This window comes from Anarhichas minor, unplaced genomic scaffold (genome assembly GCF_050575085.1).
Source record: "Anarhichas minor isolate MPS153535 unplaced genomic scaffold, ASM5057508v1 ptg000028l, whole genome shotgun sequence".
NCBI classification, from domain to species: Eukaryota; Metazoa; Chordata; class Actinopteri; order Perciformes; family Anarhichadidae; genus Anarhichas; species Anarhichas minor.
This window is the reverse complement of record NW_027466474.1, coordinates 9,384,013-9,410,493: the sequence shown is the minus strand read 5'-3', so window position 1 is coordinate 9,410,493 and position 26,481 is coordinate 9,384,013. Positions and strand designations below refer to the sequence as shown.

General features: G+C 38.1%; 3 protein-coding genes across 7 annotated transcripts; 1 reads left to right on the top strand and 2 right to left on the bottom strand.

Moving 5' to 3' along the window:
* Window positions 1-66: 66 nt before the first annotated feature.
* On the bottom strand, window positions 67-11,020 carry LOC142963158 (uncharacterized). The gene is made up of 8 exons (XM_076103873.1): window positions 10,791-11,020; window positions 3,917-4,065; window positions 3,628-3,760; window positions 3,233-3,505; window positions 2,846-3,139; window positions 2,582-2,751; window positions 2,381-2,500; window positions 67-1,182 (listed from the first exon to the last, which is right to left on the bottom strand). Exons 1-8 carry the CDS (start codon window positions 10,834-10,836, stop codon window positions 1,009-1,011), a joined length of 1,359 nt encoding a protein of 452 aa, XP_075959988.1. The 5' UTR covers window positions 10,837-11,020; the 3' UTR covers window positions 67-1,008.
* A 1,826-nt stretch (window positions 11,021-12,846) lies between these two features.
* On the bottom strand, window positions 12,847-19,363 carry LOC142963157 (uncharacterized). Of its 2 annotated transcripts, XM_076103872.1 has the most exons (9): window positions 19,264-19,363; window positions 19,087-19,132; window positions 16,697-16,845; window positions 16,408-16,540; window positions 16,013-16,285; window positions 15,626-15,919; window positions 15,362-15,531; window positions 15,161-15,280; window positions 12,847-13,962 (listed from the first exon to the last, which is right to left on the bottom strand). In XM_076103872.1, the coding sequence occupies exons 2-9, from the start codon at window positions 19,127-19,129 to the stop codon at window positions 13,789-13,791; spliced, it is 1,356 nt and encodes a 451-aa protein (XP_075959987.1). In that variant the 5' UTR covers window positions 19,130-19,132; window positions 19,264-19,363; the 3' UTR covers window positions 12,847-13,788. The 2 variants fall into 2 exon arrangements, with proteins under 2 accessions (XP_075959987.1, XP_075959986.1); XM_076103871.1 differs by lacking the exon at window positions 19,264-19,363 and having other exon boundaries at window positions 19,087-19,243.
* On the top strand, window positions 19,026-26,118 carry LOC142963155 (uncharacterized). 4 transcript variants are annotated; one of them, XM_076103864.1, is made up of 11 exons: window positions 19,026-19,178; window positions 20,354-20,411; window positions 21,723-21,737; window positions 21,817-21,947; window positions 22,026-22,161; window positions 22,542-22,826; window positions 23,012-23,350; window positions 23,451-23,632; window positions 24,750-24,851; window positions 24,962-25,060; window positions 25,142-26,118. In XM_076103864.1, exons 1-11 carry the CDS (start codon window positions 19,128-19,130, stop codon window positions 25,367-25,369), a joined length of 1,626 nt encoding a protein of 541 aa, XP_075959979.1. In that variant the 5' UTR covers window positions 19,026-19,127; the 3' UTR covers window positions 25,370-26,118. The 4 variants fall into 4 exon arrangements, with proteins under 4 accessions (XP_075959979.1, XP_075959980.1, XP_075959981.1 ...); XM_076103866.1 differs by lacking the exon at window positions 19,026-19,178 and adding an exon at window positions 19,803-19,987; XM_076103865.1 differs by lacking the exon at window positions 21,723-21,737.
* Window positions 26,119-26,481: the final 363 nt, after the last annotated feature.

Genomic DNA, 26,481 nt, shown 5'->3' with positions numbered 1-26,481 from the left:
ATTGTGGCGTCCATACTTTTTCAAAAAATAGGGGAAAACCTCATTTCAAAAACACAAAAGTCAAAGTATAGTTACATATCTTTAAATTTAATGCAGACAAATATTTATATAAAACATTCATATTTTACATTGATTTCCTGGCTAATGTTTAAGGCAGTTTCTCAAAGCCACAAGAAGAGTCATGGGGAAAAGCTCCAGCTTACATCAAATTTACAAATATTCACCAACAAATACAGAGTGTAAAAGTTTCCGGTATAGGACTTATTTCTTTACAAAGCATAGCACAAATAAAAATATCACATACAATTTGTCAAAATGTTATGATAAAGGCCACACAGACACGTTGATAAATATGGCTGTTTAAAACAACCATACAAAAACACATAAGTACAGATGGTAACAATGGCTCTAATTGCTGTGTGGTGTTCTGATCTCCATGAGTGCAGTCAGTGTGATGTCCTCACTCTCTAAAATCTGCTACAGACTCACTTTAGGTCATCATTGAAACATTTCTCTTACCTTTGATACACTTTGCAGCAGGTGGAAGTGTACTTTATGAATTCCTTATATAACCTGAGTTTAAAACACACATTCATATTACATTTCACACAGATATCCTGATTATAGCTGTTCATGCTACAATAATTACAGTATGGAGCTACAGTGAGTTAGTGTTATTCTTAAATTGATTTGTATAACTCCTGCCCTCTACTGCTTAGTTATCAAGAGTTACTCAACATGCCTCAAACTTCTTTGATCACATTGCATTTGTGTTTAGCCTACGATAAGTCTTGTCACAGGTCAACATAGTGGTTATTATATCTTGTTTCTCTACAGGTCCTTATCCTGTGTACTTATCACCATGATTTTGTAAGTTTACAAGAACTTCATTTTTCATGTGCGTTTTATCACACAGTCCTATCAAGGACTGAAATGACTGTGTTCCCGCTAGTCACAAAGTACAATGCTTGATACAACAATGCATCACTTGAGTTTTTGGTGTGCACCTTACAGAAAGTTGAGTTTATCTGAGGTATACACATCACAGAAAGTTGAGCCTGAACTGAGGGGGGGAGCAGAATGCACTCCTTTCAGCTCAAACCTTGGCCCAGGGTCCGAGGAGAGACAATCAGAGCCGAGTAAAGGAGCCGGATCGACTCCCTGCCCTCCTAGAGGAGCAACCTGGAGAGGGAAGGGAAAAAAAGAATAAGGAAAACGTGTGTGTTAATGAAACAGTGTCAATAAGTGGGAAGAGTCAAAAATCAATCTAAGAATGAGGAGTCTCTTATTTGTTAAGATAATAACCTACATTTCATGCATTTAGAGTGGATTTTGTATGTTTGTGTGTACCTCAGGGTGAGGAGGGTTCACATCTATATTAATTGGGTTGTACCTCTATACGGTAAAACAAATGCAAGTCAGAAAAATGAGAACATATTGCAGGAATCCCATCATGCTTTGGGGGATGTAAAAAGGAAGAATAATGTTAGCTTGGATTCAATGTGTTATGCTGTGGGTTACATCTTGAGTCCTGTATTTTTAGTCTATATTTGTATACATTTTGGCAAATTGGCACCATCTTAAATGCAGAATTAGTTACCGGCAGTTTCTGTTTGCAATGTCCCCATGGATGTACAAACAACTATCAATGGATTAAATTGATATTGAAGAAAACATTTTTAAAAGTTATTTTGTGTGCCCAGATTTAGTGTAGCAACTGGTTTGTCTGCCATTATGGTTTTTACATATTGTAAAACTTAATAAAAAACTTTCACAATTACAAAAAGTGATGATTTTTAAGCAAATTCTAAAGTTGTGAGAAGTGTCTTTTTACTATGATTTCCTATTGGATTCATAGACCTCTTTCACAATGATCATAATGATTGGAAATTGATGATATCCTCGTAAAGTATAATTCACACTGAACCCATGAATGTGTGTATCATATATGTGTGTATTAAAAGATAGGTTCACAATAAAAACAATAGTCTGGTGCCCATAAGAGCTATGAAAACACATTTTACTTGCTGTAATCATTCATTCTGGTCAAACTGGCCATCAAAAGTTCCCATCTTAATGTGAAACCAATTTAAGCGATTGGGGACAAAATCTTCCAAGCTTACAATCTTTTTTGTACAAAATGTCCTTTTTGCATCACTGTCCCTCACAGCTCAGCAATAATTCACTGTTCAGGGAAATATAAGAAGGGAATTTGGGGCTTAAAAGGCAGTAGTAACTTTGAACGATACCAACTTGATTTGATTAACTCAGACTTAATTTTGTCCCCCATCATTTACGTTAGAAGCAGAACAAGAATGGATTTCTTAACGGGCAGCATTCCAAACGCCTCGCAGTCTGAAAACCTTTGTATAACACTTACCGATGGCTCAAGCGAGATAGTTGTACGTTCTCTAGAAACTACGGCATTCCTTGAGTAATGAGAAGAGTGATCTAGAGCAGGTGCAGCAGAGTAACCTGGGGCCACAGGTGGATTCGTATTCTGCAATTGGAAGGCAAGATATTGAAGTGAAAATTGCAATACATATTACGAACAGTTGGTCTAATTTGAGGAAGTACTTACACGGTAATACGCAGCAGGTGTGGCTGCAGTCTGAGGAGCAGACTCGGCCCTCTTGGAAGAGCTCTTTTTACAACAGCACTTCCTCACACAGCAACAGCAGACGATCACAGCAAAGATAATCCCGACAACAATACCAACATAAACAACTGTCGCAACTTCTTCTGTAAGAGCTGAAGAACGGGGAGGGGGTCATGTTAATGTGAATCATCAGTAACTGTTCATACGTTTTTTGTTTTTTTTACAAAATAATGTGCTGTTGCTCACCCGGGTTTACCGACACCTGCACAGTCTGGACCAGGTAGCCTTGTTGGTCTCTAAACTCAAAGGTGCCAGAGTCTGTGCTTTCCACAGGGTCAATCTCTATGCCGTTATGCACGGCCACCATCCGCCCGGTAAAAGTTCCTAAGTCATAATCTGTGAACAGATTGCTTTCATGCATCAATGTTTGCTTTTCCTTTTCCCCCTCAGGTGTAAAAGCCACAGTCCACGGGGTAATGCTGTGAGGATTTAGGATGAGGAGCCGCTCGTTCACCTTTGTAATATAGTCTCTTTTGAACTCTGTGGGTGATAAAGCGTATATAGTGTCAGAACATTTTAATAGATACGCAGCAGTCTAAAAGCTCACATGCAGATTCAATTTCCTAACATCACCTCTGACTTCCAGCAGTATCCTAGACAGCAAAGTGTTGTCTTTTGCTCTGATGTTGTAGTGGCCCATGTCTGCCTGATTGAGATTCCTTATCTCCCAGTCATTACGTCTAAACCGCCCTCTGCCTCTGGTATTGGTCTGAGGGTCGGTGCGATTCCACAAGACCTTTAACTGGTCCGCACTGTGAAGGGGAATGAACTCCAGGAATTCAGCATTTCTAGGAACCGTAGTCGAGTATATGTCCCTGTAATACTTCACGACCTTGTCAGCACAATCTGTAAAGGCATATACAGAAACAAACAGGGTAGACTTATTGCAAACACCTAATAGAAATAACTGTTTCCACAAAGGTTTTCTGAACCTTTCTTAAATATACAATATAGTGTAACATTCTCACCCCTAATTGTCAGTTTGACGACATCGTATCGTGCATCATTGTTATATGAGATGGAAAAAGTTCCTTCATCCCTTTCTGTCAAATCTGTGAATCTAACTGAGCCAATCTGAACTTTGAGGCGTGGGTGCTTTTCCTGAATCGGTGGACAACACAAACACATTCATTTAGGACAGAGAGTTGATTCTGTTCATTCAAAACCTGGTTTGCTCTGACTTTCGTCATGTTACAGATCTTGGATGTCATAACTATTCTGGTGATGGTGTTAATTAAAGTGGCAAAAGTTGCTCACCTTCCCCTTATCCATCAGTAGCTTCCTGGATCCCCATTTAGTCGGAGTGAAGTACAACTGTCCATTGAAAAAAGGTGGTGTATAGGAAAATGGTAAAGTCAAACTTGTGCCGTAGCACTTTTCTTCAGGCGTAACATCAGAGGATGAACCTTCAATCAGAAGAAGAAATAGATGGAGAGAATATTAAGATAAGTCAAATACAAAAAAACTGAGGACATGTGGATAACATACTTTAAACAACTTCAATACATTTGAAACCACAGAAAAGTTTGTGAATTATTTTGTATATGCTTAAATGTAATCATAGCGACAGATGTACTGTATACCAACATTCTTGCATGTTCCATTTGTTTCAGTGCCCACAAGATAAACAATGATGTATAATAACATAAAATAAGCCATGTTTAAAAAAAAAATGAAACAACAATGATACAACCTCCATAGCAGAACTAAACTTATAATAACTAACTCAATTTAAAAGTAAAATGTATTGAGATGTATAGTGTCTATATAAATTAATACAATTTAAATAAAAACTTAAAGCTAATAAAATGCAAAGGAGGCTCAGAATCTAGATATGTGTGTTTTATTCAATTTTACTGAATTCATTCAATTAAATTAAATGAATACCTTAAACTTTTTTTGCTCTTTAAATAACATCAGAGTAAAATCTGAGTCTGGTTATGTAGGTTGGCTCGGGACTAAACACTGCATTTGCATATTAATAGAAATGTCCCACAAATACAAATAAAACACATTAGCACCAAGTACAATTTGAGTTTGACTATGTTACTGTTGTTTTCTGTTTGATTTGATCTCTTTGCAAACATGAATTCAACAGCAGATATACAACTTATATTCCACATATATTTGCAGAACATACTGGGAACATATTTCACCCTGCAGTTGCTTTAACTACTGACATAGTTCACAAAACTTAGCATTTTGCAGGGGTGACCGGGGATGGTTGTAACTTTTTGTCTCAGAACCTATAACTCCCTATATTTTTGTATTAAAGCTCTCAAGTTTGGACACAAAGCACCCCTATTTGTCTAACTACAAATAATGTTTCCAACTGCTCCAACTATATCACAGAATTAATATAATTATGTCAAATGCAGGAAGTTCCAGTACTCCCAACCTGCCCCACTACTGGGCTAAGTTTTAATAATAAGAGTGAAGAATTAAAAATTGAGACGACACCGCAAATTTGTCAAGTGGGTTGCAAATAACTTTAAGAATGTATTCCACACTGATGAACTGTTAATGAAACATTTACAACTTTAGAAGAAATGTCTTCTCTGTACGTCAATAGAAATGTATAGCCTACTATACGTGTCTCTGGGTGAGTTGTAATACTTTTAAAAAAGGTGTCACGAGGAGGACACCTGTCATTCATCGTTTAGCTGGTTGTAGCATCATGGTGGTTTGAAATAAGTGTAACGGACTGAAGACATATAATGTTAACCTGTTATGTTAGGTGTTATGGTGTTTACAGAAAGTGTTCTAAGATGTTATATAAGATTGGTTCTCGCATTTACGGAGGTCAGTGAGGGCCTCATGCCTGGTGGGATGTTGTGTTTTGTGCTGGTAACGAAGAGTTAGTCTATGACCGGGAGCAGATCGGTCGTTTTAGTCATCTGTTTTACCGTTAATTCGGAAAAACCAAAATACGGAAATACCATGGTATTCTCGTTTTTCGCCAGTTCAGCCACATTTTTTACACTACAGACACAATTTTTACAGGATCTGTTCTTCAACTCATCCTTCCTCTCATTTATTAATATCGGAGCAATAGGAGCTACGGTTATGGGAGTTTTGAGGATTTGTTTGAGAGGTGTTTCCCTGTTTAATCTCCATGAAAAGGCTGCAAGGACACAGGTGTTCATGATTAAGCTCATTAGTGATGTTGATAAACACACAGACTCACAGACACACACACACTCCTCTCTATCTCTCTGTGTGTCTCTCTCTCTCTCTGTGTCTCTCTCTCTCTCCCTCTCTCTCTGTGTCTCTCTCTCATACGTCATTCAGGTTCTTAGAGATCTTTAGAGGATCCCCCCCCCACACACACACCCCATTTTAAAATAAAAGCCCCACAGAATGAATTCTAACTGAAATGCTTATGATGAAGCCTGACATTTAATAACCTGTTTGTGTTTATCTAACATTATGAGTCCATCTCCTCTCCCCTTCTTCACTTAGTATAATATCAAGTATGCGAATTGCATACTTTTTCCAGTGAAATATTACAAAATGCAAACAGTGGACACTGGGCCACCATAAATATTCCACAATGCTATTTGATAGTGATGACAAGTTCATAATAGACAGTGGTGGACAGCTCTGTCACGTCAATGACGCTACAATTGAAGTGTAAGTACAAATTTCACTTTGCGAGGCATAATACACATTCTTTAATAAGCTCAATAGTGTGGTCCAATTGAATGCATACTGCATGCAACAGTAAGTACTTTGTAAGAGCAGCTGCAGTATGTACTTAAAGAAAAAAAAATGAAATTGTTCACAGTCTGTCGCAAAAGAAGCAGACTAGCTGCAAGGGAGTGAGGGTGGAAGTTCCCGCTTGTGACCAAACACTGTTGTCAAAAAGAGTTGAGATCCCAGGAAGGCTGCCTTAAGTGATGAAATACATGTTCGGAAGACGAATCAGGCTAAAGGGACACAAAAGCGTATACTTATAGTTTAAAGGATGAAATCTATTAATCATTTTAAAACAAGTGTGTATTACATAAATATGAAGTGATTTAACAAATGTAAACTGATTATAAAAATGTATGTTTTAGAAACTTGAGTAAAGTCTGTGTGTGTAGTAAGAACTGATGTAGGGGAAGTACAACTGGGTGTGGGACACACACTCGGAGCATTGAGGAAGTTAGCAGAACCAGGCGAGTTTCCTCACAGAACACCAGCTTGCCAATCTTTTAATAGAGAGCTGAGTAAGCAGTTAGCCCCGTATCGGGCCCGTGAACCCCCGGATCTAACACTGTCTTCTGAATTGCATTATTTATTGTTATCCTATTCTTTATTCCTCATTTTATTATTATATTTCTTCCGTCCCCTGTTTTTTGAAAATCTTCTGCTTCTTCATTTTTTAAGCTACAGAAACCGTTCAGCTCTTTCAGCTCATGTCTGCTATATCTCTTCATATTCCTAATCTTTACACTTTTGAATTATTAAGCTTTTTGCAACTTTTTTTTGAATGGGATGTCTGTGGAGAATATTTTCAAATCCTCTTAAACTTCTTCAACTTTCAAATCCTTCTACTTCCTCATACTTTCAGCTACAGACACCATTTCAACTTTCAAATGTTGAGATAACCCTGAACTATTGCCGCATAATTCAGCCTTCTGATATCTTTTAAACTTTTTGAACTACAGCAATTTAACTTTTATGATTTTTTCAGTCCTTTTCTGACTTTATAATGGGTGTGTATTGCGCAGCTTAGAGTGCGTGATGTCACCGCTAGAGTGAAGAGCAGTTTGAGATTCTTGTGAAAAAAAGATTTGTGTTTTGCTACTGAGTCCACAATCTTCACTTTTTCAAATACTGCCATTACTATTACTACTGTTATATTATATACTACGACCACTACTACAGCTATTACTACTTCTACTACTTCTTCTAAATACTAATACTTCTACTACTAATGATACTTCTACTACAACTTCTACTACTACTATTACAAATATCACTACTGCTACTACTTATTATAATGCTACTAATACTTCTACTACTAATAATACTTCTACTACAACTTCTAGTACTACTACTACAAATATCACTACTGCTGACATTTTTTAAGCCACAGAAACCATTCGAATATCAAAATGTTCAGCTCTTTCAGGAGAGGGGTGATATGACTTTTCATATTTGTAATCTTTAAATTCTTTGAATTATTAAGCTATTTGCAATTTTCTTTTGAATGGGATCTCTATGGAGAAAATCTTCAAATCCTGTTAAACTTCTTCAACTTTCAAAGCCTTCTTCTCATACTTTCAGCTACATATGACTTCATATTTGTAATCTTTCAACTTTTTGAATTATTAAGCTTTTTGCAATTTTTTTTAAATTCGATATCTATTTTCAGCAATGTTTTTGAGATTCATTTCAGCTTTCAGCATTCCAACGCATTTTCAGCAGGAAATGCATTTTCTAGTTAAACTTCTTATATTTCTTCCGCCCGTATTTTGCTACTTAACTCCTTCCACATTTTTTAAGCTACAGAAACCGTTCAAATATCAAAATGTTCAGCTCATTAAGGACACGTGTGCTATGACTTTTCATATTTCTAACCTTTAAACTTCATGAATTATTAAGCTTTTTGCAATTTTTTTTTGAATGGGTTTCAATGGAGCAAATGTTCAAATCCTCTTCAACTTTCAAATCCTTCTACTTCCTCATACTTTCAGCTACAGACACCATTTCAACTTTCAAATGTTGAGAAAACCCTGATCTATTGCCGCATTATTCAACTTTTTGATATCTTTTATACTTTTTGAACTGTCCCAGTTTAACTTTTATGATTTTTTCACTCCTTTTCTGACTTTATAATGGGTGTGTATTGCGCAGCTTAGAGTGCGTGATGTCACCGCTAGAGTGAAGAGCAGCTTGAGATTCTTGTGAAAAAAACATTTGTCTTTTGCCACTGTGTCCACAATCTTCACTCTTCATGCATAATTTCTGGATGTAGAAGTAGCTAATCTTGTCCTTGTCGTAGACAAATGACTGTGGAATCCCACAGATTTACACATTTGGCACAGAAGCCTGTAATTGAGAGGAAAACCAACTTTCTGCTCCATAGAGACCAATGTTAAATTTAGCTTCAAAAACATCTTCCACAGAACACGGTACCCCATTTCTAAATCGCCAGTTCAGCCACATTTTTTACACTACAGACACAATTTTTACAGGATCTGTTCTTCAACTCATCCTTCCTCTCATTTATTAATATCGGAGCAATAGGAGCTACGGTTATGGGAGTTTTGAGGATTTGTTTGAGAGGTGTTTCCCTGTTTAATCTCCATGAAAAGGCTGCAAGGACACAGGTGTTTCTGATTAAGCTCATTAGTGATGTTGATAAACACACAGACTCACACACACACGCTCCTCTATCTCTCTCTCTCTATCTCTGTATGTCTCTCTCTCTGTGTGTGTCTCTCATACAGTCATTCAGGTCTTACAGCTTTTTACAGGACTCCCCTCCCCCCACTCCATTTTAAAATAAAAGCCCCACAGAATGAATTCTAACTGAAATGCTTGTGATGAAGCCTGTCATTTAATAACCTCTGTTTATGTGTCAAACATTATGATTATGTCTCCTCTCCCCCTCTCTCCCCCACCCAGCCCCACCCTTTCAAAATAAAAGCCTCATGGATTAACTGTATTTAAACATTAAGCTGAAAATTAGGCTTTTTGTTGAAGTAATGAATGCTCTTACTAATACTGCGACAACTACTACTATTGCTGCTAATATTTCTAGTATTACTACTACAACTACTACTTCAACTTTTGCTGTTGCTACTATTACTACTACTGCTATTGCTGCTACCATCGATATTATTACTACCACTACTATTACTTGTACTACAACTGCTATTCATGCTACTACCAGTACTAATATTACTACAGCTATTAGTACGACTGCTACTAGTACTACTACTACTGCTATTACTGCTACTTCAAATACTGCATTTACTGTTACTACTGCTACTACTGTTATATTAAATACTACGACCACTACTACAGCTATTACTATGACTACTGATACTACTACTTCTACTACTTCTTATAATTACTAATACTTCTATACTAATGATACTTCTACTACAACTACAACTTCTACTAATACTACTCCTACAAATATCACTACTGCTACTACTAGTACTTATTCTAATGCCAGTAATACTTCTACTACTAATAATACTTCTACTACAACTACAACTTCTACTAATACTACTCCTATAAATATCACTACTGCTATTACTAGTACTTATTCTAATGCCAGTAATACTTCTACTACTAATAATACTTCTACTACAACTACAACTTCTACGAATACTACTCCTATAAATATCACTACTGCTATTACTAGTACTTATTCTAATGCCAGTAATACTTCTACTACTAATAATACTTCTACTACAACTACAACTTCTAGTACTACTACAAATATCACTACTGTTGACATTTTTTAAGCCACAGAAACCGTTCGAATATCAAAATGTTCAGCTCTTTCAGGAGAGGGGTGATATGACTTTTCATATTTGTAATCTTTAAATTCTTTGAAATATTAAGCTATTTGCAATTTTCTTTTGAATGGGATCTCTATGGAGAAAATCTTCAAATCCTGTTAAACTTCTTCAACTTTCAAAGCCTTCTTCTCATACTTTCAGCTACATATGACTTCATATTTGTAATCTTTCAACTTTTTGAATTATTAAGCTTTTTGCAATTTTTTTTAAATTGGATATCTATTTTCAGCAATGTTTTTGAGATTCATTTCAGCTTTCAGCATTCCAACGCATTTTCAGCAGGAAATGCATTTTCTAGTTTACAATGATATCGTTTTGTATATGATATCAAAGTAATTCACCGTTAGATAAATATGAGGTAATAGGTACTAATCTAAATGGAGTCGAGTAGAAGTCTAACGCAGCATTAACTGGAAACACTCAAGTATAAATACCTTTCAATTGTACTTCCAGTACTACAGCCGCGTTAAATGCATTTGGTAACTTTCCACCACAGACATATTACTTCCTCCCTGCTGAGTCAAATACTCGAGGAAACAGGATATAGTCTTTAAAGCAGTCTCGCTAAAGCACGATTAATAATTAGTCTTAACGTTACTCACCCATACAAACAAAGGCAACCATCAACAACAACAACACGACCATCATCTACCGTGTTTCCAAACACGAGACACGAGTCCAGTGTAAACCGTCTTGGGATCAGTTGACAGTTAATCAAGACTTAACTGTTGAGACTGAACTGATGACAAACACTTCAGTGTGTTCGCAGTGTTGAGACAGGAGTCGTACAATGCACACACTCCGCCCTATATCGTTATTACTGGCATAATACAGTGACTTGCTGCAGTGGGGAGCTCGGATGTAAAATAAGAAAAGGGCGTGTCACTGGGTGCACACTTGATGCGTTTACGTATTATTGGAAATTCGAGTTTGAGAGCCCACGGGTCATTTGAGGTCAATAAAATCAGACCCAAATGGAGAAAGTTGAAACATTCCTTAATTAGTCCCACAGTGGGGAAATTATTCTCTGAATTTGACCCATCCCTGTATATATAGGGAGCAGTGGGCTGCCAATGACAGGCGCCCGGGGAGCAGTGTCTTGCTCAGGGACACTTCGACACAGGACACGGTGCAGCCGAGGATCGAACCGGTGTCCTTTCGGTTGGCGGACAAACCCTCTCTACCCAGTAAGCCACGGTCGCCCCATGAAGTGCAACATATGAGGGGACCGTTTAGCGCGGACGTTTCCAACTGAATTAGAATGTCTTTCAAACGTCTAAATCACACTTAAACGCATTCTGGTTATAGAGCAGAAATCCTTTGTAACTACTTATTAATTTTACACACATGTAAGGTCCCCTCACACCTGTAGTTTGGTTATTTGGTCTGGATCAAGGGGGGGAAAAGGATATATTGTTGCGTTTTAGTTCTTTAGCCTTTAAACAGCAACATGAAGTTAGGCAATGGGGCGACTGTGGCTAAGGGCCACAAGGGCAGGGCCGCCTTTCAATCAGAGGGTTGGCGGTTCAATCCCTGGCTCCAGCTCTACTAGTCACATGTCAATGTGTCCTTGAGCAAGACACTTAACCCCAAAATTGCTCCCGTAGTTGTGCCTACGGTGTAGAAATGTGATAGACTCTGAATTGTAAGTTGCTTTGGATAAAAGCGTCTGCTAAATGACTGTAATGTAATGCAATTACATAGAATATTAATTTCTCAACCATAAATAAGTTAAATTAGAAAGCTGATATCCAACTGTAATGTAACTGTGAAAGGAGATGCTTTCTTTTGGTAACAAAGTAGATTTTACTGCATACTTCAAAAACTTAAAAGGTACAGAGTACTTGTATTGTTTGCATTATTTTTTTTCAATAAACATAGTTTGTTTTTGGATTATATTGTAGCGTCCATACTTTTACATAATTGCGTCTCTTTATATGTTGCTTTACTAAAGGTTGTAGTTGTCATGGCACACTGATCTAAAAGATGTGGCTCACAGTAAATTTGATACTACATTGGATTCATGTGGTAGTGCAGCTAACCTCTGGGATTTTATTCAGTCCAGTGAGGCAGTTTATTTAGCTCTAAAACAATAGGAGAAAACTTCATTTCAAAAACACAAAAGTCAAAGTATAGTTACATATCTTTACATATAATGCAGACAAATATGTATATACAATATTCATATTTTACATTGATAGTGTAAAAGTTTCCGGTATAGGACTTCTTTTTTTACAAAGCATAGCACAAATAGAAATATCACATACAATTTGTCAAAATGTTATGATAAAGTCCACACAGACACGTTGATAAATATGGCTGTTTAAAACAACCATACAATGCTTGAGACCTAAGGTCCCCTCACACCTGTAGTTTGGTTATTTGGTATGGATCAAGGGAAAAAGGATATATTGTTGCATTTTAGTTCTTTAGCCTTTAAACAGCAACATGAAGTTAGGTAATTACATAGAATATTAAATTCTCAACCATAAATAAGTTACATTTGAAAGCTGATATCCAACTGTAATGTAATGAAGTCAATTTTACTGCATACTTCAAAAACTTAAAAGGCAGCGATTGTTTTTGGATTATATTGTGGCGTCCATACTTTTTCAAAAAATAGGGGAAAACCTCATTTCAAAAACACAAAAGTCAAAGTATAGTTACATATCTTTAAATTTAATGCAGACAAATATTTATATAAAACATTCATATTTTACATTGATTTCCTGGCTAATGTTTAAGGCAGTTTCTCAAAGCCACAAGAAGAGTCATGGGGAAAAGCTCCAGCTTACATCAAATTTACAAATATTCACCAACAAATACAGAGTGTAAAAGTTTCCGGTATAGGACTTATTTCTTTACAAAGCATAGCACAAATAAAAATATCACATACAATTTGTCAAAATGTTATGATAAAGGCCACACAGACACGTTGATAAATATGGCTGTTTAAAACAACCATACAAAAACACATAAGTACAGATGGTAACAATGGCTCTAATTGCTGTGTGGTGTTCTGATCTCCATGAGTGCAGTCAGTGTGATGTCCTCACTCTCTAAAATCTGCTACAGACTCACTTTAGGTCATCATTGAAACATTTCTCTTACCTTTGATACACTTTGCAGCAGGTGGAAGTGTACTTTATGAATTCCTTATATAACCTGAGTTTAAAACACACATTCATATTACATTTCACACAGATATCCTGATTATAGCTGTTCATGCTACAATAATTACAGTATGGAGCTACAGTGAGTTAGTGTTATTCTTAAATTGATTTGTATAACTCCTGCCCTCTACTGCTTAGTTATCAAGAGTTACTCAACATGCCTCAAACTTCTTTGATCACATTGCATTTGTGTTTAGCCTACGATAAGTCTTGTCACAGGTCAACATAGTGGTTATTATATCTTGTTTCTCTACAGGTCCTTATCCTGTGTACTTATCACCATGATTTTGTAAGTTTACAAGAACTTCATTTTTCATGTGCGTTTTATCACACAGTCCTATCAAGGACTGAAATGACTGTGTTCCCGCTAGTCACAAAGTACAATGCTTGATACAACAATGCATCACTTGAGTTTTTGGTGTGCACCTTACAGAAAGTTGAGTTTATCTGAGGTATACACATCACAGAAAGTTGAGCCTGAACTGAGGGGGGGAGCAGAATGCACTCCTTTCAGCTCAAACCTTGGCCCAGGGTCCGAGGAGAGACAATCAGAGCCGAGTAAAGGAGCCGGATCGACTCCCTGCCCTCCTAGAGGAGCAACCTGGAGAGGGAAGGGAAAAAAAGAATAAGGAAAACGTGTGTGTTAATGAAACAGTGTCAATAAGTGGGAAGAGTCAAAAATCAATCTAAGAATGAGGAGTCTCTTATTTGTTAAGATAATAACCTACATTTCATGCATTTAGAGTGGATTTTGTATGTTTGTGTGTACCTCAGGGTGAGGAGGGTTCACATCTATATTAATTGGGTTGTACCTCTATACGGTAAAACAAATGCAAGTCAGAAAAATGAGAACATATTGCAGGAATCCCATCATGCTTTGGGGGATGTAAAAAGGAAGAATAATGTTAGCTTGGATTCAATGTGTTATGCTGTGGGTTACATCTTGAGTCCTGTATTTTTAGTCTATATTTGTATACATTTTGGCAAATTGGCACCATCTTAAATGCAGAATTAGTTACCGGCAGTTTCTGTTTGCAATGTCCCCATGGATGTACAAACAACTATCAATGGATTAAATTGATATTGAAGAAAACATTTTTAAAAGTTATTTTGTGTGCCCAGATTTAGTGTAGCAACTGGTTTGTCTGCCATTATGGTTTTTACATATTGTAAAACTTAATAAAAAACTTTCACAATTACAAAAAGTGATGATTTTTAAGCAAATTCTAAAGTTGTGAGAAGTGTCTTTTTACTATGATTTCCTATTGGATTCATAGACCTCTTTCACAATGATCATAATGATTGGAAATTGATGATATCCTCGTAAAGTATAATTCACACTGAACCCATGAATGTGTGTATCATATATGTGTGTATTAAAAGATAGGTTCACAATAAAAACAATAGTCTGGTGCCCATAAGAGCTATGAAAACACATTTTACTTGCTGTAATCATTCATTCTGGTCAAACTGGCCATCAAAAGTTCCCATCTTAATGTGAAACCAATTTAAGCGATTGGGGACAAAATCTTCCAAGCTTACAATCTTTTTTGTACAAAATGTCCTTTTTGCATCACTGTCCCTCACAGCTCAGCAATAATTCACTGTTCAGGGAAATATAAGAAGGGAATTTGGGGCTTAAAAGGCAGTAGTAACTTTGAACGATACCAACTTGATTTGATTAACTCAGACTTAATTTTGTCCCCCATCATTTACGTTAGAAGCAGAACAAGAATGGATTTCTTAACGGGCAGCATTCCAAACGCCTCGCAGTCTGAAAACCTTTGTATAACACTTACCGATGGCTCAAGCGAGATAGTTGTACGTTCTCTAGAAACTACGGCATTCCTTGAGTAATGAGAAGAGTGATCTAGAGCAGGTGCAGCAGAGTAACCTGGGGCCACAGGTGGATTCGTATTCTGCAATTGGAAGGCAAGATATTGAAGTGAAAATTGCAATACATATTACGAACAGTTGGTCTAATTTGAGGAAGTACTTACACGGTAATACGCAGCAGGTGTGGCTGCAGTCTGAGGAGCAGACTCGGCCCTCTTGGAAGAGCTCTTTTTACAACAGCACTTCCTCACACAGCAACAGCAGACGATCACAGCAAAGATAATCCCGACAACAATACCAACATAAACAACTGTCGCAACTTCTTCTGTAAGAGCTGAAGAACGGGGAGGGGGTCATGTTAATGTGAATCATCAGTAACTGTTCATACGTTTTTTGTTTTTTTTACAAAATAATGTGCTGTTGCTCACCCGGGTTTACCGACACCTGCACAGTCTGGACCAGGTAGCCTTGTTGGTCTCTAAACTCAAAGGTGCCAGAGTCTGTGCTTTCCACAGGGTCAATCTCTATGCCGTTATGCACGGCCACCATCCGCCCGGTAAAAGTTCCTAAGTCATAATCTGTGAACAGATTGCCTTCATGCATCAATGTTTGCTTTTCCTTTTCCCCCTCAGGTGTAAAAGCCACAGTCCACGGGGTAATGCTGTGAGGATTTAGGATGAGGAGCCGCTCGTTCACCTTTGTAATATAGTCTCTTTTGAACTCTGTGGGTGATAAAGCGTATATAGTGTCAGAACATTTTAATAGATACGCAGCAGTCTAAAAGCTCACATGCAGATTCAATTTCCTAACATCACCTCTGACTTCCAGCAGTATCCTAGACAGCAAAGTGTTGTCTTTTGCTCTGATGTTGTAGTGGCCCATGTCTGCCTGATTGAGATTCCTTATCTCCCAGTCATTACGTCTAAACCGCCCTCTGCCTCTGGTATTGGTCTGAGGGTCGGTGCGATTCCACAAGACCTTTAACTGGTCCGCACTGTGAAGGGGAATGAACTCCAGGAATTCAGCATTTCTAGGAACCGTAGTCGAGTATATGTCCCTGTAATACTTCACGACCTTGTCAGCACAATCTGTAAAGGCATATACAGAAACAAACAGGGTAGACTTATTGCAAACACCTAATAGAAATAACTGTTTCCACAAAGGTTTTCTGAACCTTTCTTAAATATACAATATAGTGTAACATTCTCACCCCTAATTGTCAGTTTGACGACATCGTATCGTGCATCATTGTTATATGAGATGGAAAAAGTTCCTTCATCCCTTTCTGTCAAATCTGTGAATCTAACTGAGCCAATCTGAACTTTGAGGCGTGGGTGCTTTTCCTGAATCGGTGGACAACACAAACACATTCATTTAGGACAGAGAGTTGATTCTGTTCATTCAAAACCTGGTTTGCTCTGACTTTCGTCATGTTACAGATCTTGGATGTCATAACTATTCTGGTGATGGTGTTAATTAAAGTGGCAAAAGTTGCTCACCTTCCCCTTATCCATCAGTAGCTTCCTGGATCCCCATTTAGTCGGAGTGAAGTACAACTGTCCATTGAAAAAAGGTGGTGTATAGGAAAATGGTAAAGTCAAACTTGTGCCGTAGCACTTTTCTTCAGGCGTAACATCAGAGGATGAACCTTCAATCAGAAGAAGAAATAGATGGAGAGAATATTAAGATAAGTCAAATACAAAAAAACTGAGGACATGTGGATAACATACTTTAAACAACTTCAATACATTTGAAACCACAGAAAAGTTTGTGAATTATTTTGTATATGCTTAAATGTAATCATAGCGACAGATGTACTGTATACCAACATTCTTGCATGTTCCATTTGTTTCAGTGCCCACAAGATAAACAATGATGTATAATAACATAAAATAAGCCATGTTTAAAAAAAAAATGAAACAACAATGATACAACCTCCATAGCAGAACTAAACTTATAATAACTAACTCAATTTAAAAGTAAAATGTATTGAGATGTATAGTGTCTATATAAATTAATACAATTTAAATAAAAACTTAAAGCTAATAAAATGCAAAGGAGGCTCAGAATCTAGATATGTGTGTTTTATTCAATTTTACTGAATTCATTCAATTAAATTAAATGAATACCTTAAACTTTTTTTGCTCTTTAAATAACAGAGTAAAATCTGAGTCTGGTTATGTAGGTTGGCTCGGGACTAAACACTGCATTTGCATATTAATAGAAATGTCCCACAAATACAAATAAAACACATTAGCACCAAGTACAATTTGAGTTTGACTATGTTACTGTTGTTTTCTGTTTGATTTGATCTCTTTGCAAACATGAATTCAACAGCAGATATACAACTTATATTCCACATATATTTGCAGAACATACTGGGAACATATTTCACCCTGCAGTTGCTTTAACTACTGACATAGTTCACAAAACTTAGCATTTTGCAGGGGTGACCGGGGATGGTTGTAACTTTTTGTCTCAGAACCTATAACTCCCTATATTTTTGTATTAAAGCTCTCAAGTTTGGACACAAAGCACCCCTATTTGTCTAACTACAAATAATGTTTCCAACTGCTCCAACTATATCACAGAATTAATATAATTATGTCAAATGCAGGAAGTTCCAGTACTCCCAACCTGCCCCACTACTGGGCTAAGTTTTAATAATAAGAGTGAAGAATTAAAAATTGAGACGACACCGCAAATTTGTCAAGTGGGTTGCAAATAACTTTAAGAATGTATTCCACACTGATGAACTGTTAATGAAACATTTACAACTTTAGAAGAAATGTCTTCTCTGTACGTCAATAGAAATGTATAGCCTACTATACGTGTCTCTGGGTGAGTTGTAATACTTTTAAAAAAGGTGTCACGAGGAGGACACCTGTCATTCATCGTTTAGCTGGTTGTAGCATCATGGTGGTTTGAAATAAGTGTAACGGACTGAAGACATATAATGTTAACCTGTTATGTTAGGTGTTATGGTGTTTACAGAAAGTGTTCTAAGATGTTATATAAGATTGGTTCTCGCATTTACGGAGGTCAGTGAAGGCCTCATGCCTGGTGGGATGTTGTGTTTTGTGCTGGTAACGAAGAGTTAGTCTATGACCGGGAGCAGATCGGTCGTTTTAGTCATCTGTTTTACCGTTAATTCGGAAAAACCAAAATACGGAAATACCATGGTATTCTCGTTTTTCGTTTCAAACCAAGAACGGGAAAACGGAAATGGGCGGTCGTATTTCCGTTTTTGGTTCTGAATTCAAAAACGGAAAAACCAAGAACATGGTATTTCCGTATTTTGGTTTTTCCGAATTAACGGTAAAACAGATGACTAAAACGTACACGGACCTAACAGTGTTGACTGTTTGTTGGCGTAGGCTACGGCCCACAGTAGCCTGTGTACTGTCCACAAATAAAGGACCACAAGAAAATAACTCTCGTAGCTTTCCTGAGTAAGGGTCGCTACATAAGCTTGAATGAAATACTTCACATTTTATAAGAGACTACTTTCTAATTTAATACAAGTCACATAATTAACTTAACATTTTGATCTTACATAATTCCACAGTATCGGTACCAATCAAAACACATGGTTCAATAAATTACTTTCATACATGAAAATCGCTGTTTTGACTGTGAAATAAAAGTTGTGTAATTTCATAATATGCAAGGACAGGGAGGAAGATGTCGAACATGAAACTAATCATGTCTCTCGCCCATCCCTTATTGGTGAAAGTGGTGCTGTTACAACCGCCCCCCGTCTCCCCTCCACAGCCCTCACATATAAGATACCGAGACTTCGCTTATGAAAAATGAAAACAATGCAATAGATTAAACCTGCATCGGAGCATATTTTTTTTTTCTGTGAGGTTGTATGAATTATACTCACCACCAAACAAGACCCAGGCAACAGTCGCGTACAACAATAACATGTCCTGCAGAGAGAGGAGTCGTTTACAGCACATGTTAACGTTTACTACGGTAACTTCTCTCAACTAAGAGCGCACAAAACTGAACAACGAGCACAACATTTGAACAAATTACAGGCAAGATGGTGTCTACTCACGGCAAAGTAGTTTTACTCTGAGTTACGGTCGAGGCTGGGCGAGGCTTCCTACACACTCTGTTTTTTCTTCATAACTGCGCTATGCGCAAACTGCGCACACATAGGCCTACCCATTATCAGGTGGTGGAGCATTCTACACATGTTTTCAAATGATTCAATGCATTTTGATTAATGTGTATGTTGTAGTTGGTTGAGATTGAGATAACTATATTTGGTAATTTGATCTATAAAAACACATATGTTATGATTTTTTTACTTGAAAATGCTCTATAATTGTTTTAATAAATGTAAAAATGGAATTGAATGGAAATACTCAAGTTAAGTACCTGAACCTCCGATTATTACTTAATTTCTCTGCTGGAAAAAAATATATAAGTAATAATAAGTAGTAGTATAGTAATAGTATAATAAAAGTGAGCATTGTAAATTATTGAGAGCGTTTTAGATGTAATATTGTCACACAGCCCGTCAGGAGGATCCCACGTTGTAACTGGGCACTTTCTTGCGCTAACAGCGTACTTATACCCAGGATCTGGCAAACGTAACGAAAGCATGTGACGCATCTTGCGTAGGAGCCGCAGAGAATACAGCATACCATCGCCATAAATAAAAGTGGACCAATGCCCATGCGCGCTCTGCAGAGGACGTTGTGATCCTCTTATCCCCATTCACATACACATTCTCAAATATCCAGCGGTGGATTTATTCTTCACACATCCTCCAGGTGAGTTCAGACTAGATGCGTCACGGACGATGTGATGATGTGTTCATTTATCAATAACTGGCGGCCTAATGGTCCGCTGCAACGCTGCAAATGTTGTCCATCGGCTGGGAAACACGTTGGACACCTGAGTGGACATTCAGACAGCAGACAGGGCGTCATGGATCACTGTTACAATATCGATTTGAGCTATATTTGGATGTACGTATGTACCGCTCTGCAGAAACAACCACAGATGTCTTTGAGCGCCCCCTTGTGTAGCTTTGTTGACCGATGATGGCATGTCCCGCGGCTCGTTTTCAGAGGTTGAGTGGATGAATGAAGATCTCTGTCCACTGTGCTTGTTGATGAAACAATCTGTCTTTACAGGTGAAGATGTCCCCCTGTGTCCTGCTCCCTGTCCTTTTTGCCCTTCCTCTTGCTCTGGGTAAGTTCATGAATATCTTGTTGGTGCACTTTTAATGAGAGGCCCTCTAGTATCCCTACGTATAAATAATTGCTTAAATAATTGTTAACTGATCATTTACTAATGCTTTATATGTCATCTTAAGCCAAGAAAACAATTTGTCGTAAGAATCCCTTTGACTGGTGTAAATCCTTTTTTATGTGATAAACCATCAACTGCATTGTTTTCCCTATTTTGATAAGACGTACAGTTTTAGAATACAACTGTTAATGAAGTCATCAATAGAGAGTCACAGATGTATCACTTACTAAAACGCTGCCAGCTGTCATGTGCAATTATAAATACAAATGCATTGATACAAGTCATCAATAAAGGGTTCTTAACATAATCGGTCAAATCCACAGTTGTAAATGTGTATTTGAGGATAATAAATGGATCTTGTTCGGGAAGTCAGAGGTCAAACAGTCCATTTGATCGTCTTTATTTTCCACAAACAAAGTCTGGGGAAAAGAAGTGGCTTTCCAGATTTGTCAGCCTATTGATTGTTGATAAACTCCATTGATTAACACCTGGTGGCTTCTTTTGTTTAGGTTGTTTTGGGGAAATGCATTGCTGTTTTGTTAGGCAGAAGTTCAGTGTGTAATTGTGCTGATTTAATGAACTAAAAAGGCAAATCAAGTGTCACACTGGAGGAGGATAATCACCACAGCCTGGAAAACCAAAACAATATTCTTATTAATGATTATTAACTGATCTATAAAGAAGTAATTAGAAGTAATAATAATGATGATACCTTATTTGTATAGCGCTTTCCTTAACAAAGTTACAAAGTGCTTTACATGGAAGAGGAAATAGCTAATAATAATGGCAAACAACGAGATCATTAAACACGGGATTGAAAAGTTAAAACTGGGAAGAATATAAAATAGCAGTGATGGAAAGGTAAAACTAGAACAAAAACATGCATAAAAGCTTTCTTTGAAACTAATATTAAGATGTAGCCCGTCTAATCAGAGTACAGTGTCTTTAATAGAACAAGGACAGCCTGATCATGTCTGTCAGATGCCAGAAGGTCATTGGTGACCTTAACAAGAACTGACTTAGTCCTATTGCGAGCTCTAAAACCTGGCTGAAAACAATTCCATTATTTATTAAACGTCAGTTAAGTCATTCATTACTGCACAACTTATCAACCCATTACAAATCTAACTTTAAACTCTAATAGACGGGGGTTCCATAACTTCTTCAGTAATACTCCAGTGTATGAGAGGTCTAATCATTGTGCTGGAGAAGATGAATAATAATCAGATTAATTCTGCTCCCCCCCCATAGGATGGGTTGTACCAAGTGAGTCAAATGCATCACACATCCTTCACCTACAAAACATATTCTCTGAAGAGGTTGCTGACTTTCTTTTCTACTGCAGGTGAAAGAGAAGAAGCCCAGATGTTGTGTGTTGGGAGGGAATTCCGTCTGCCTGTGTACTCGACATCCAGAACGGTGACTTTTACCCCAAACAATGAGGGACCGCGGCGCATCCTGCTGGACAAAACCATTGTGAGTGGGAAGTGTGTTGCTGCTTCTGTGATGTGTGTCTGTACCAGTTACCAAAACCTATTTATTGTACAACTGCAGGTAAAGGACCCGCGGTTTGAGTGGACCAGAGATAAGATGCTAGTTCTGAGAGAAGTGACTCACAGTGATGAGGGACTTTATGCCATCAAGCTGTTCTCTGGATTTACCTACGAGGCTGTTCGTTTGACTATTTCAGGTACAATAGTCTCCTCCCTTTCTGAAATCCAGCCCTGTGTTCTTATCACGATATATCACCAATAAAACCATTACAAGAAGTTTAGAGGGGCAATGTCTCTTTGGTGGAACTGCTGACAAACTCAAAGACACATCTGAAATGTAATAAATGGCATCAAATAGATACTGCTTTTTAGTAAGGGGTCACAAGTTAAAAAAGGTTCTAACCTGCTTTAATCTTTAACAATCATTCTGCATTTTAAGCACATTTTGTGTTTTTTACGCAAAATCTCAATCTGAAAAGTAATCAGTAACTACAAGTGTCAATGTAGTTTAATAAAAAGAAAGTTAACTTCTGAAATGTAGAAAGTGAAAGTCCCTCACTCCTTTGTCCTGCTTCAGAATGCATCAAGTCCTACCGCAGAAACTACGGGGATATATTTGAGTACCACATCTCTGAAAATGGCTTCCTACTGGAGTTTTCTCCCTGGGGTGCCCCACCTGAGGCCATGCCAGTTGTTCTGTGGAACCGGACGGACCCTGTGACCAGCGATGCGGGCCGGGGGCGGCTGCTGCGGGGAGGGAGGTTCTGGGTGGCCGAGAGAGTGACGCAAGCGGACCAAGGCAACTACACTGTGAGGGACAGCGGGGGGGAGGTCCTGTCCCGCAACACTCTCACTGTCCGCGGTGAGCAAAGATGGAAGATGACATGATGACTTTTAGCAAGCTAATTAATGAATTTCTTTAACTTTAGGGTCCTGTCATCTATAACATCTATATTTTATCTTTCCCTTTCCACCTAACACCCTCTCATACCGTCGCATTTCCTTCATTCTGCACCCCTGTCTTTGTGTTCATGATCCTGGGTGCAGGGCACTCCTTCAATGTCACCCGCTTTACCAAGGAGTCTCTAAACCTGCCCCTCTTTCTTCCTGTCCCTCATGCCCACCTCATATTTACCCCCACCCGATACCCTGACGAATCCTCCCTGGGCCCTTTTGACCCCAAGCCCCCCCGTGGCTCAGTGCAGCTGATCCGCGAGGGCCATATAACGAACCACGACATGCGCTACAGGGGCCTCATCTCGCTGGGCAGGAACGGCACCATCAATGAGGTCGTCATAGCGAGGCTGAGTTTAAGGCATGAGGGGGTGTATGAAATCAGAGATGTGGTTGGCAACCTGGTATCCTCCACCTGGTTACAGGTGATCGGTGAGTGACGGCATGTCTTTCAATGTGCTTCTTATTTTTATTCTGAATTTCTTGTTTCCTCATGACATCCGTCCCGTCTCTGTGTCTCTGCTCTCTCCAGAAAAGGGAGTCAGATGGCGAGCACTTCTCAAGTCCATTACTGTCCCTTCTGGCATGTTTGTGTCACTGGTTGGTTTCATCCTGTTCATGAGGCGATACCCAAACTGCAGCCTGTCGCACATCATCGCTGTCCTCAGAACAAACCGCAGGCCACCGGCCAACCCTCCGAGGGTTAACATCCAGGTGAGGAAATCAGGAGAACCTGGTTAGTGGTCCTGCTGTTTGAAACAGCTGTGTAGGAGAATTAATATGAGGGCTGTACGTTTAGCTTCCTGTCATGTTCTCAAAATACATCTGCTCTCTCTCATTTTATTATGTAGTAGGTTTTGTAATTATATGAAAGATTGCATCTAACTTTAAATACAGTTTCACATTTTTACAATATCAATTGGTCTTTATGTGATTTGCAGCAGTTTTCATATTTTTTTGATTATAGATACATTTAAAAAATATCAAATAAATATACCAGTTCAGATAAAATTCAAAATATAAAAGGGGGTAGTTTGTATACATGTCGGTTGGGGGAGAATACGTAGCGTTAGTTATTAGATAATGTAAACCATGTGGGGAGTTTATATGGAACAGATTAAATAACCATATGGTATTAACACAGCCATCACAGGACTCCACTGCTTTATGCATCTAGGCTTTTGGAGCTTTACTGCATATGTGAATTAATCCATCTCTTTAAGCGTCCATACTTTTTGAATCCATATCGTAGACTGTAAAGTCTTTGATCCATATGTTGTATGAGGAATGCTTGAAGGCCTGTCCATTGAAAATCCTTCATAAATGTGCATAATGTGGCTCAAGCCTTCTGAGGCCTTGTTTTTGCCAAGAAGCGGAGGTTTATTGAAGCAGACATACAACGAAAACATACAGTCAGGCGACAATTAAAGAAGAAACCTGAATAAATGAATGGAGATGGAATTAGACAGTTCTGTCCATCACCATCATCAAAACATCAAGTGAGGGAATATCTGTTGAAAGAACGCTCTTCACTCGTCCATTAGAGACCCATATACTTCAACAATCTTTGACAAGGAGCATTGAAGCTGTTCTTATGTCTCCTGGTGGCCCATCTCCTTACTAAGTCACTTTATGTTCCTGTTTTCTTAATTTGTTACCCATCTGTAGAACATGTGATATGATTGAAAGGTTTAGGTATCACACAAAACGAAGCATGTTAAGTTAAGTTAAGTTTCATTATATCAAGTCAGTTGTGAGCTATTCCTTGCACTGTCATCAAATCAAGTGGCTGCGCTGACTTTGACATGTCTGTGTGTGTTTGTCTCTGCAGGATTACAGCCAGCCCAGCCCTCAGCCCTCAGGCTTCTACAGTCACTCTCAACCGCCTGAAACACCAAGAAAATGTACCCCGAGAGCCAGTCCCACTCATACTGTAAGGCTCGTTGACAGGTTTTGTGCCTTTGCTTAAAATTGTTCAATAGCATTGTGTGTGTGTGTACATGTACCATAAGTGCTGTTGTGTGCTGCTGCTTGTATTTCTAGGGTTACAGTCCTGTTGTGGTAGGAACTCCGATAGCTGAGAATCAGGAAGCACACAGATTGGCAGCAACGAGCTCCCCTTGTCATAATTCAACCACTGAGGTACTACCACACTCCAGCTGTGAGTATTTGTATTTCACAGACTGAAATGTTTTTCAAACATGTGTTTTCACTCCTTCCTAGCGGGACACATCCCACAACAATGAGGAAGAGAGAAGGATTTCCTTTTCGGTGCCTGGGGCTTCAGACTGCCTCCACTCCTCTGAGGACTGTGTTAAATTCCAGATCAAAAAAGATGGAGATAAAGACAGGAGGAGCACGTCACAAGGTTACTTTTCCACCCTGCCACTAGACAGGGACACCTCTGAATCCTGCAGTGTTTACACTTCTGAGAAACTGAACTTCTTGTAAAACAGAGAATTGGAGCTGAACGAAGAAGACGAAAGAAGAAGTAACATAAGGCATGGAGGAGCTACAGTATCGAATTAGGAAAATAAATACCCCACCTGTGCCTTTTGCATCTTAGCCTCGTATTAATGGTTTTGTATGGTAATTGCATGTCATTTTTTCATATGATTTTTTTATGAAGCATGAGTTGAGCATTAGCCTTCCTGTCTCATTTTACATATTTCTTGACACTGATGATGGTGCTCCTGAAATCTCCTGCTGTTACCTACCTCCAGACCCTCAGGACCAGTATGATCTGCACTGTATTTGCTGAGTGTTGGTACGAGTGTGTTTGTGATGCGATGTCTAGGGCTATGTAGAAATAAGAGTTGTGATTCAAAAAGTTTGCAAAAGGGAATTCTAAAGTACTGTACAGTAATAGAGCGTTTGTTGATGTATCTTTCTCCATCCACCATGTTAACCATTTCCAAATGCAACAACAATTAATTATCATGTTCAATGTCTGCTCAGCAGTTCAGTGATTTTTGCAGTGATATAGTGTATTTACCCCTGAGGTAATTGTAGTAATAGCTTTGTGAATTGTAACATGTTCCACCAAATATTGCAATAGCCTATTAATATATAAACTTTGTGTACAGGATAATATGTTATCATCAAATCTTTCTATGGAAAAAAGAGATTGGACTGCTGCTTGTGATATTTTTGGATGTTCAAAATGTCATCTCTTAAACAATAAATATATCTTTAACACACTTTTAGATGATTTGTACTCCAATCTACAGTATGTTTGGCTGTAAAATATTTATTTTTAATTTTTGTTCATTAACCTGTGTTTGGTTTTCATGAATTGTTAGAAAATTGAATTGAAAATGTCAGGAAGTCAACACCATCAGTTCACAAAGCCCAAGGTGGCATGTTACAATTGCAAACCCTACGATATTCCGCTTATTTTAATAGAAACTGAAGAAAGCACGTCATATTCACAATTTAAAGGTGTAAACATCGAATGATTTGCATTTTCGTCAGATTTGTCGTCCATTAATCTCCTGTCTACCCACTCCCTATTTCAGCACCCGTAGTTGGTGCATCGATGAGAGCAGTGGCGTTCCTCCGGC

Coding starts and splice junctions, on each gene's coding strand:
- LOC142963158 (XM_076103873.1), bottom strand. CDS start 10,836: ATGATGGTCGTGTTGTTGTTGTTGATGGTTGCCTTTGTTTGTATGG. Junction 3,506..3,627: donor CGTCAAACTGACAATTAGGG/GTGAGAATGTTA, acceptor ATGCCTTTACAG/ATTGTGCTGACAAGGTCGTG. Junction 2,501..2,581: donor CACCTGCTGCGTATTACCGT/GTAAGTACTTCC, acceptor TTCCAATTGCAG/AATACGAATCCACCTGTGGC.
- LOC142963155 (XM_076103864.1), top strand. CDS start 19,128: ATGTCCTGCAGAGAGAGGAGTCGTTTACAGCACATGTTAACGTTTACT. Junction 21,948..22,025: donor TCCTGCTGGACAAAACCATT/GTGAGTGGGAAG, acceptor GTACAACTGCAG/GTAAAGGACCCGCGGTTTGA. Junction 25,061..25,141: donor GTCATAATTCAACCACTGAG/GTACTACCACAC, acceptor ACTCCTTCCTAG/CGGGACACATCCCACAACAA.
- LOC142963157 (XM_076103871.1), bottom strand. CDS start 19,162: ATGTGCTGTAAACGACTCCTCTCTCTGCAGGACATGTTATTGTTGTAC. Junction 16,286..16,407: donor CGTCAAACTGACAATTAGGG/GTGAGAATGTTA, acceptor ATGCCTTTACAG/ATTGTGCTGACAAGGTCGTG. Junction 15,920..16,012: donor GATACTGCTGGAAGTCAGAG/GTGATGTTAGGA, acceptor TATCACCCACAG/AGTTCAAAAGAGACTATATT.